The 12,389-nt window shown below is 40.5% G+C and overlaps 1 protein-coding gene across 1 annotated transcript in view; it reads right to left on the bottom strand.

Annotated features, from left to right (window-relative positions):
• bcar1 (BCAR1 scaffold protein, Cas family member) overlaps positions 1–10,171 on the bottom strand; it is a 92,865-nt gene extending 82,694 nt beyond the window's left edge. Inside the window, exon 1 of the mRNA XM_083973790.1 lies at positions 9,837–10,171. Coding sequence (XP_083829916.1) covers positions 9,837–9,848 — 12 coding nt within the window. The 5' untranslated portion in view covers positions 9,849–10,171. The remainder of the gene's footprint in view (positions 1–9,836) is intronic.
• Positions 10,172–12,389: the final 2,218 nt, after the last annotated feature.

The raw sequence follows: 12,389 nt of genomic DNA, 5'->3' as shown, positions 1-12,389 counted from the left end.
GACTTAACACACACACATTTTACAAACAATCTCAAACAATGCAAAAACATAACACAATTTAAAAATAGATTAAAACATAGTATGATAGAAAGCTATAAACAGGATCAATTAATTGGGTGTTGATTGCAACTATAATGCTGTTAAATTCCTTTTTTTTTTTTGGCTACACTTGTTAATTATTGTTATTTTATTCTTTCTATGACTCTGAAACCATGAAGAGCTCTAATGGATTTAATGGAATATTGAATTAAAGGGTATATGCATTTATAAGCTAGATAGCTTCAGCCTACACCTTTTCAATCTATGTATGAACTAGTTGAAGGAATGATGGTATTATGGAATGTTGACTGACTGTGATTGATGCTCAACTGTAAACAATTTTGTGTAAAAGATCAAATAAACTACTACTACAACAGTGTGTGAAATGTGCTGATGACACCTGCACCCGTCCAACCAAGTGTCCACAGTCTACACAAGTAGTAAAGTGTGTGTAAACTACATCAGATGCTCACTGGAACATTTACATGATGCGTTTGAGACATTAAAACACTGTGGGACAAGAGCTGAGAATAAAGAAATGCAGCTGATAAAGAAGAGACTGAAGCGCATGTTTGACTTGATCTGACTTTACCTCAGCACACACACATGCACACAGGCATCGCACAAAAACCAAGAATTTAAATTTATAGTTTGTCTGTGGCCAAAAATAAAGCTACAGTAATTGAATTTGAAATAAAACGTGTTGGTGACAGCTGTCATGTGAGCCAATTAAAAAAATAAGGAAAAGACACACTGTCAATCAATCAATCAGTGGCAGGATGTTGACAGACACAACACTGTCATTAAGACGGAGCGCTGTCCTCTCCTGTCCACAGAGAACTCATTGTTTACAGCCGGTCAGTCTGACTGCTCACGTTACGGTTTAATACTGTGTTATTACTACTGGGGAGACATATAGGATAAATAACAGATGTCACCATGAAACTTCCCAAGTTTTTCACTTACATTAAGACAAATATTTTTTGTATTACAAGTTTTGTCAAATTTATAGGCAATATCTAATTAAATATGCACTAATTTACATACATTTCCAGAACAGAAATCTGAACAATGGATAAAGCTACTTTCAAAATTCCTGTTTTATTTTGTTGACATTAGAGTCAGAAGTTTTTACAGAGGGGATTGTGGATATCTCTTTTTATCACTCTGCCATGTTTTTAGGAATAAAATGTTAATAATAAATCAGGCTTTGAATGATATATCAACAATCCCCTCTGTAAAAACCTTCAGAATATAGACAGGAATCAAACTGGAAGGTTTGGTGTCTCTACTGTAAGTGCTGCTGAAGTGGAGATTTCTAGCTCAGAGTCTGATGAAAAACTCTTTTTGAGAAAACGGCCTTTAAAGACTTGGACTGTAAAATTCCATAGATTGTTAATGTAAATATTGTACTTTTACGATTGGTTGTGGATACAAAGGAAATGACGATTTTTGAAGCCTACATCATTGTTCAGGAGAGAGAGAGCTTTACAATGATGCCTGACATGACATGGGTCAGACAACAGACACAGCTCAGTAATGTCAGTAGCTGTTAACTTTTGGTGAATTTAGGAGAAATCTACTGACGAGAGAGACAAAATGAAGTAAAATAACCTCCTTAATGTGGATTTTCTACTATTTCTTTTGACTTTTCTGGAAGAATACATGTTAAGGAAGAAAAATAGCCCAAAATCTCAAAATTGATCAGTGCATGAAAAAACAGTGTTTTTGCCTGTAGTGTCAAAAAATACAAAATAAAAGCCAGGGTAATATAAATAAGATTTTTTCCTTATAGCAATAAAAGTATGAAAATAACTGCAAATGTTAATATTTACTTTTTTTCGGTACATACGGCCGTCAGCCATGTGTTGGTCTGAGCTGATTAAACCTCATCTCTGATTCTGCTCTAACGCAGCCTGATGACGTCTCACCTGTTCTCATATCACAACACACACACACACACACACACACACACACACACACACCAATGTGTGACTGTCACACTCAGCAGACCCTCCTGTTGCCCCTAGCAACTCCCTGCCGAGAACACGGAGAGCTGGGGGAAATTGAGATGCAAGGTGTGTGTGTATGTGTGTGTGTGTGTGTGTGTGTGTGTGTGTGTGTGTGTGTGTGTGTGTGTGTGTGTGTGTGTGTGTGTGTGTGTGTGTGTGTGTGTGTGTGTGCTGGGAGGAAGGGCTTCTTTATCTAAGCAGTGATGATTAATACAGAAATGAGGAGCTTTAGTATTGTGCGTACCCACACACATATACACATGCACACAAACACACACACACGCACGCACACAACCACAAACATACAGGACTAGTGCTGCAATGACCAAGCAGTCCCTGTACACAGCCTTGGGAAACCCCACCTATCTTACTACTACAGGGTGGTGTGTGTGTGTGTGTGTGAGTGAGGAGGAGAAGAGACATTAGTAAGGACAAAAGACACACACACACACACACACACACACACATCATGTATGTATGACTGTAAGATCACATCTGTCTTCATGAAATTTTAAAAAGAGGAATTATGAATTCATGTGTCCACTTAGAGACACAAACAAACAGACAGAGGAGACCGACAGGCTGGGTAACACACACTCAGCTCTGTCATCGACCAGACAACACTGGACACATGATAAAATAATCCATACCATTCAGTATGTTGGCTGTGAATAAATAAAAATAATAAATACATGTTATTTATAACGCACTTTACATTTAAGCAATCTCAAAGTGCTACAGTGAAAACTTAATTAAAAAGAGACACAAGACAGAGTTAAAAAGGCAATGAAAAGTGTACTAACATTTAGCAGAAAGCTTTCTTAAATAAATATGTGATGCTCCACAGTAGCTACTGGTCTGAGGTCCACTTCTGGTTTTAAGGTTTTGATGGAAACTGGTTTTATATTAGCCTAGATGATATGGTGCAATGCTCTAAAGCATGTGTGATCTACAGTATTTTGGTCTAATTTCTTTCCTTTTATCATTTGTAGATCCTGAATGCATGTTTTGTATAGTCTTCAGTTAGTTGTGGAAGTTCACTAATGTTATACAGTATATATTCAATATTATAATTTATTATTTCACTTAATCTCGTCTTTTTATTCTTGTAGTTTCAGGTTATATCACTATAGATCTATTTTTAAAATACATTTTTAGATGATATATTTGGACAAAGTTAGTTGTTAGTGTTACCCTGTATCTGCAGATAACATGGGCCTCACCCAGCAGCACATGGCTCTCTTCTAGTCAGAGTGATACATTTCTGTTCATGTCATCCTACAGTTCCTTCTGACAGTGTGTTTTCCACAAGTTTAATGATTCCATATAAAATACAGATGACAAGATGGTTTGTGTACATGCAGGTGAATGAATGTGGCTGTAACACACTGTGTCATACTGAGCAGGCTGCCGTCTTCAAATTCTATATATATCTGAATCTGACCCATTCCTGCTCTCTGCTGCTGCGACACAGTGTGTGTGTGTGTGTGTGTGTGCGTGTGTGTAAGTGAGTGTCATTGAGCAGGTGGGATTGATCATGGAAACAGTTGCTGTGGAAACTAGGAAGTGACCGGCTGATATCGCAGGTACCATGTCACGGATGATGTCAAAGACAATATGACCTGTGCAGCAAATGAGGACATTTGGAACAAAGACACAGCAATGTACTTCCTTTGCCCAGTTCAAACAGCAAATACACAGAGCACACACACACACACACAGTGATCCCAATACCACTCAGGTAGGTAAATAATTTGTATTACTTATCCGTAACCAAGGCAACACGCTGCTGAGCCAACACTATCGCCGCCGTGAAGTCCTGTTTGCGAGTCCGACGTTCACAGACATGAATCTGGAACAGCTCTAAATTTACACTCATAAAAATAAATTGTCTGGATCCCAGAACATTAGAATGAAAACAGAGTGGACCTGCAGCGGCTGCTCACAGTCACACGCTGCTTCAGTCACAATATTCAGCAGCAGCCGCTTTGATAATCAATGCCCTGCAGCATTTACACCACAGTCAATATGATGTGTTATTATGACGGACTGTAGACTTTAGGTTGGTAGTATTTGAGTTCAGTTTTAGCTGCATTTAATGTAGGACTAGGGTTGCAAAGGGGCGTAAAAGTTAAACTGGGGAATTTCGGAAATATTCCAAATTGGAAACTTTCCATGGGAATTATGGGAATTTATGGGAATTAACTGAAAAAACTAAAAACTAAAATTGGGGGTAATTTATACAAACTGTATCATGTAAATATTTTGTTTTGTCATAAGCAGATATCCATGCAAAATAATATAATTAAAACATGACATATCAACAGATTTATTTGAGAGTAGAACTTTATCTAAAGGACAATGTATAGTTGGTCGGTTGTTATGGAGAAATAAACTCTGACAGGTTGTTCCATACTTCCTGAAGCGGTTTATTTCTCCATAATAACCGACCAACTATATCCCGTTTATTAGGCTACACGGTTTATGAGTAAAATAATTAATTTGAAACATAATGTTGATCAAAATACGACTTTCATCGACTTTTAATTGCATCATTTAGCGAATCTGCAAGACTGGTCACATCCACTGTTTTGCTGAGCCTCCTCCCGGTCGTACATTTGAAGCCTTTGATAATCAATCAGTGGATCGATGGACTGGAAGACAATATTGATATGTTGCAATATTTTGTGATATGATTCTGTATCGATTCTTTATCAATAGTCGGTGGTGGCGACCAGGTCCGTTGTATAGGGGAGAAAGGTGATGATAATTCTAGGGGCCCAGCGCCCAGTGGGGCCCATAAAAAACACCATTATTTTGCATAAGACCCTGAGTAATACTCATAGTAATGCTGCATTAGCATCAAAACAAAGTAGGCTAAATAACAAATGATAATACATAAGTAGTCTAAGAAAAAAAAATCGGGTAAATTTACATTTTGTTAAGATGTTTAATTAATGTGCACTGTCCCTTTTCAAATAAACAAATAAATGAAAATAAACTGTATTTATATAATTTGTGACTATAACACTGTGTATTCTTTATACTATGAGTTTTTCTAAAAATAGTCTTTTGGCGGGAAAAAAAAAAGCCATATTAGCTATCTTATAGTATCCCCAGCCGATACTGTCACCCCTCCTATATCATACGAGCAGATTTTTTGCCAATACACATAAAGTGTAACAGGAACACACAGCCTGCCTTGTGTGTACATGGCTGACTTCGCTGTAGCACGTGTGCGTGTTCATACCGGCTGCGCCTCTGCATTGCTGAAGGCTGAATCTGTAGATCATGTGATGCAGCTGCAAGGTGTCCTGCAGCCAGGTGCTGCTGCTCTGACAGTCTTCACACAGAGAACAATGATTATAATAGCTGATATTTATCACAGCTGATGCTGCTGTAAATTGTGCAGTGCGAATCATATGGTTCATTAGTCAATTGGTGAAAAAAAAAGAAAAAAGGAATGTTACACGTTATGGCACTAATGCAGCAGCTGGCACAGGTTAATAAGAACCAGTCACAGTGACAGATGTCAGTTCAGACACTTTACATCAAACCAAACTGGTTGACCCAGCTCAGAGCAGCGTGGTGGTCCAACCATCCAATAATGCCATCAGAGCCATGGCACATCCTAGCTACAAAACATTAAAGGGATAGTTCACCCAAAATTATCTACTCACCCTCATGTGGACTAAGGGCTGGGAGAAGTTTCAGAGTCCTCCGTGGCTTCTCTGAGTTACAGGGGTTCTCGGCGTAGCAGTGCATGTCCATATAACGGTTGCAAATGGATACCAACTGTCTTCGTAACAAAAAGACACACCAAAAAACATCCAAATACCTCCATGCTGCTTGTATGTAATGTCCGTCTTGTATTGAAGCCCCGAAATGCGAAATTATCCTGAAAAAAATTAAATAAGTCTATATTTCAAGCTTGTTTTGTAGCGGAAGCTTCTCGAAGCTCCTCTTCCCGGTTCGTCAAATTTGGGAAGAGGACAGACCCTGGTTCGTCCAAATTTGTAGCTTCTGCTACAAAACAAGCTTGAAATATAGACTTATTTAATTATTTTCAGGACAATTTCGTATTTCGGGGCTTCAATACATTACATACGAGCAGCATGGAGGTATTTGGATGTTTTTTGGTGTGTCTTTTTGTTACGAAGACAGTTGGTATCCATTTGCAACCGTTATATGGACATGCACTGCTACGCCGAGACCCCCTGTAACTCAGAGAAGCCACGGAGGACTCTGAAACTTCTCCCAGCCCTTAGTCCACATGAGGGTGAGTAGATAATGAGTGAAATTTCAATTTTGGGTGAACTATCCCTTTAAGCTTTGCAGCCATTAGAGGCTTTGTGTTTAATATCAGAACAGGAACTAATCAGTAAATAATATTCATACTGGCTCTGAGGGTTTAACATTATGTTACATGATGTTTTTCAATGTTTTAACTTGAAAAGTATAAGTCCCACAAGGTTCTTCTCTTTTTAAAACCCCCTGGAAACTCTTCTGTTGTGTTTTATTTGTAGCATGTTTGTTTATTTGCATATGTTTTCTTGAGATGCGATGATTCCAGCTCTCAGGATCACCGTGGGAATCAGATCTAAAAAGTTTGAAGAGTGGGACATCTTCAAGGTAAAGACCAATCAGCAGCTTCATTCCTCTGTCTCTCTGTCAGAGGATGGGAACTGACTGAAGAGGAATCCACTGCCACACATATACACACAACAGGCATATAATACACTTTGAGTGCATGACTTTCATGGTCATGGTTGCTGCCCTTGCCTCAGTGTGTGAGGGTGAACAGTCTCTGCACCTCAGGAGGTGGAAACACCTTTTCACACCGCAACTAATGCACATTACCAGAGATGACAGGCGTACACAGGAGCCACATGTGTAAGTCCTCAGCAGCAGCAGCAGCAGCAGCAGCACGGCTCTCTAACAGCTGTCTCTGAGACACAGGACTGTGTGATGTGACCGTTCACCTCGTCAGAGACAGAACTGCTCTCACACAAGCTGGCCGTCTTTTGCACGACTGATCTGCTGCTGTACTCCACACTAAGCCCCTCCATCTCCAAAATGAATGAAAAAAAAGAAAAACTCCTGGTTCCTGGCACAAGGTTTCACTTTTCACTACACACATACCCAGAACAGAGACAAGCCAACTGAACGGCACAGTTTTGTTTTGTTTTTTCGGGAATCATTCCATCCAAAATTACAATAAAACAGCCGTGTTAATCATTAACAGTTAAGCACTGTACACCCCTTCACTATTAAAGAACAGATGGCTCCACCTGAATGCTGTGTATGTTTCATGTGAAGATTCACTTGTCTTGTGAAAATATTCAAAAACCGACACTAAAGGTAACTGTTTATCATAACTTCCTCTGTTTTTCCTACAAACCCGGGAAAAACATTTCTTTTTAGATTTTTTTAAAGGTATAAGGTGAAAGAAATAGGAATTCCCCCCATCTAGCGGTGCGGTTGCATATCGGAACGTATTCTTGATGTTGCATTCACGTGAAATGGGGCAGACGTCAGACAGACAACAGACGCTGCATGTAACAGGATAAACAAGCGTCTATGTAAACAAGTGGTCCGTCAGCACGAGGCAAAACAATACAGGCGTCACAATATGTTGTCATGGTGATGTTGTATTGTTTACCTGACCCACGTTTTACCGTCTTTCTCTGGTGGAGTAAAATGACATCCGGTTGGTTTGCCGACGGCCATCTGCCTGACTGCACCTGAATGCAGCATCAGTGCCTCCGTCCTTCCTCACACTACACAGTGGTGACAGTTTTAACAGGCCGAGCCCACAGCTCCGCTGAGTTTCTATGGTTACCTACGGTCACGCTGCCACTCAACGTAAAAAATGGCGATGCAACATGGCCGCCTCGGTTCGGTGCGCCCTCCCTTATGTATTTGTAACAACTTGTAACAACTCATTCTAAGGTACCAGAAAGCTTTCATTTGTATGCGGGTGTGATTCCACTTCAGTGAAATATGTATTTATGAAAGCAATGTTTGATTTTTGCTAATAAAAAGCCAAATAAGTTACATACTGGGGCTTTAAAGGTAAAGTAGGAGATCCTCGGAAAACAAATTGAAAATACACAATTCAAAACATTCTCCCCGAGCCGACAGCTCCGCTGAGTTTCTATGGTTACCTACGGTCACGCTGCCACTCAACGTAAAAAATGGCGATGCGAGGCGGTGCGTGGCGCAGTGGGTAAAGCAGCCGCCCCATGTAGAGGCTACAGTCTTCACCGCAGGCGGCCCCGGTTTGAATCCCGCGTCGGGCAGCCCTTTCCTGCATGTCACTCCCCCTCTCTCTGCCTCCCCCTTTTCTGTCTCTACTGTGTACTATCGAATAAAGGCAAAAAGCCCAAAAATATCAAAAAAAATAATAATAAAATGGCGATGCAACATGGCCGCCTCGGTTCGGTGCGTCGCCCACTTATGTATTTGTAACGACTTGTAACAACTCATTCTAAGGTACCAGAAAGCTTTCATTTGTATGCGGGTGTGATTCACCTTCAGTGAAATACGTATTTATGAAAGATTTGATTTTTGCTAATAAAAAGCCAAATAAGTTACATACTGGGGCTTTAAATACTGACAGAACCTTTTAAGAGAGCTTTAAAAGTCTGCAGCACTAAAAACTGCAGACTCCCGTGAAATACCCATGGAAAAACTGTAGTGTTGGCAATGAACCAGGACATGATAATGCAGAGTGTGTGAAGCCACGGCCACTGACAGCTCAGACTAAACTGGACATGTGACGATCTGGATCTGGCAGTTCAATTCAATTCAATACTGTGGACTTCTGATGGTTGTAGTCATAAAACAAATAGAAGCCTTTTTTTTTCCATTTGTGGCAGAGCTGAGTGCACAGGCTGGCAAGGCTGACACACACACACACACACACACACACACACACTTGAATTGAGCCTCAAGGCACGGTTGGTGAAACAGATCGTCAGGAATGTGATAAAGAACAACACAACAAGCTCCATCAAGACGATTTCCATCAGCAGCAGCCAAGCAGCACAGATATTGATTCATCCCCACAACAAACACCAGCAGCAACATCAGCTGTCTGAGTGTGTTGACAGGCCGGCCCGCCCAGAATAGCCTTGGTGGCAACACACACACACATAGACACACACACAGACCCCAAAATGTGGCCTCAAAGAGCAGAGCACAACTGCAAACACATTAGTGTGTCTTCACTAATGAGCAGATCTGGTGTTACACACTGGACCATTTCACCCAAATCCTCCAGTAAATTCTACTTATTCAGGACAAATCACAGCACGATTGGTGCTAAATATAACAGTAGAGGTGTCTCTCTGTGCCAGTGACACACACACACACACACACACACACACACACAGCTCTGTGAAAGTTGACATTTTAATAATGGAAGTGCTGCTTTAGGTGTCGGACTGGGTGTGTACTGGATTAGGATCAGCGTGTGGAGTCCTGCTCTGGCATGTAAAGGAATTACATAGCCTAGGCTACTACAGAGAATCAGACAGACAGACACAGAGAGAGAGAGAGACAGACAGAGGGACAGGGAGAGACAGTGGGATAGAGGGACAGACAGGTGGATAGAGAGAGAGACGATAGAGGGATAGAGGGAGAGACAGTGGGATAGAGGGACAGACAGATGGATAGAGAGAGACGATAGAGGGATAGAGGGAGAGACAGGCTGGGACAGAGGGACAGACAGGCTGTGCCAGTATGTCCTGAGCCTGGGGGCAGGCAAAAACAGCTACTTACAGGGACAGACATCTTTGCTGGTGCTGTCTCTCTCCTTGTCTCCTGGCTCTAACACTGTGGTCTTCTCCTTCCTCTCCTTCTTCTTCTCCTTCTTTCCTCTCTTCTGTTTCCCAGACGCTACTTTCCCAACAGGACGAGGGGTTTTTTTTCTCTTCACGGCTCCTCCGGTGTCAGTCCTCCATCGTCCATAGTTTCCACGCCGCGGTGAAGGTCCAGCTGTTGGCGGTGGTAGTGGATGTGTGTGCGGCAGAGGCTGCGGGCTTTACGGCAGCAGCAGCAGCAGCAGCAGCAGCAGCAGCGGTGCGGCCGCTCGGTGTCCAGCAGTCAGACCCACCGACTCTCTGTCTCTCTGTCTCTGTCTCTGTCTCTCCTTCCCTTCGTCCTCCTTCCTTCCCGCTCGGCTGGTAGATGTAGGCTAGAAATAACGCGCTGTATAACGGAGCAGCGATGACACGGCAGGTCGAGCGGCTTCCACCGTCAGTGGTCCAGGTCTGTGTCTGTGTCTGTGTCGTCAGTGAGTGAACGTGAACGTGAGGACAGCTCCACCTTTCCTCCGGCAGGGACGAGCCAGTCCAGCCTTAAAGGAGCCGCTTCGTTACAAACCCAACCACTCCAATCATTACCAATAGGAGTAGCCTATACCTATTAACTATCCCCAATACTCCCAATTCATTCCCAAACCAACACACAAGACATTTGGGTCATTCTACGAAACGGGTGCCATTTGTGTCCGCAATGTTTGATGAGATGCACAAAGCAAAAAAAAAATGGTCTAATTGTGTTTTCAAAGCTTACAGCTATTAAATCAAGTGTTATCATTAACATGATATATCAGAAAATACTATTCTTTAAACATAAACATACTATTTATAATCATTTTTCATTTGTACATGGTCATTTTCATGTGTCCGTATTGTCCAACATGACATTTGCATGTAAAATTTCACCCAAAAATATTGAATTTTTTCTCAAAACTTTATTATCTTCAGGATTATATGTGTATCCCTGTTTACATCACATATATTTATTCAAAATAATAACATTATTTTTTGTTAAAATGTTATGATTTGTGTGCGTCCCTCAGTTTGACCTACCACCCCGTCACACTAACTTGTTTTGGACCTTACCATACTGTACTTTTGTTTTAAATTACATCACAAAAAGGAAGTGACATCATTTGGGTCTTTGGAGCAGCCAGGACTAAAAACCAGCAAATTCTGCTATTCTTTTATATTGTTTATTTGTTGTTTTTTCATGTTAGATGGGGTTGGTCAAGCATGACCCTACCACCCCGTCACGCAAATTAGACAGGGAAAACCGTTTTTTATTCAGTTTTTTTCAATAATATTAGAAAGAAAATGATATTTCAAATTGAATGCATGTATTTTTGTTCTTGGAACTTGACCATATGGAGAACTGCAATCATTTTGGCATGAAATTTACCACCCTGTCACATACCACCCCGTCACGTTTTAGTGTGACGCGGGTGGTATGTGACGGGGTGGTAATGGGTGGTAGGCATAGTACTGGCATAGTACTGTATATCCAATTAATGAATGTGCAAGTATCCAGATTTTCAAGTCATTGAAGCAAGGTGCAGTTTTCAATGTGTTCAAGTATTTTAAGTGTTTAAAAGTGTTTCCAAGTGATATCTAGAATCAACAAAAGTTTCTCATGTAACATGAAGGCTAAAATACCACAGATCATATAGGTTTTTACCACCCCGTCACAGTACACCACCCCGTCACATCACTTACCACCCCGTCACATAGTCATTTTGTCAAAAAAATTATGGGAAGGGAGTGAAATTCTCCATAAATTAATGTTTATTAATGTTCTTATTTTGTGGACAAATGAAATTAATGTAACTTTTTTTTTTTTTAAATCAAGTGAAGTAGTACTTTTTGTACAAACAATGTGATCGATGACATGTTAAATTCAGAATTCAATATCAAACATCTAAAAATGAAAAAATCTGATTAAATAACATACTTTACATAGATGGATTCCTGATTAAGGACATTTAACTGTTTAGAAAACATATTTCTTTTATAATTTATTTCATGCATTTTTACTCAAATGGTGTACACATTGTCCGTGACGGGGTGGTAAATGAATATCTCCCACGTCTTGAAAAAAATGATAATATTAATAAGGATTTTATGCCTGAGGTGGGAAAATATCTTTTTTGGGAGGATTAACATATATTTCATGTTATGGCTTAAAAAAAAAAAAAAAATCTCGCCATGAAATCTTTGAAAATTTGAGGGTTGAAATGGCACCGGTTTCGTAGAATGACCCATTTACAGTAGGGTACCACACCCTCATTGGTTGCTTTTTGTCTCCAAGTCCATCTTTGGCATGACACCTGACCAGGGCCGTTGCTAGGAATTCTGGGCCCCCTGAAAGAATACTAAAGTGGGTCCCTACCCCCTGACTTTTCCACTTTTTTTCCTTAGAATTCATATGTAGCCTATTATCATTTTTTATTTAGCCTACTTTGTTTTGATGCGAATGCAGCATTACTATGAGTCAGGGTCTTATAAATCAGTC

Source organism: Trachurus trachurus (assembly GCF_905171665.1).
Source record: "Trachurus trachurus genome assembly, chromosome: 6".
Classification (NCBI taxonomy): domain Eukaryota; kingdom Metazoa; phylum Chordata; class Actinopteri; order Carangiformes; family Carangidae; genus Trachurus; species Trachurus trachurus.
Note: the sequence above shows the minus strand (reverse complement) of the source record. Positions and strands in the feature narration are given on the sequence as shown.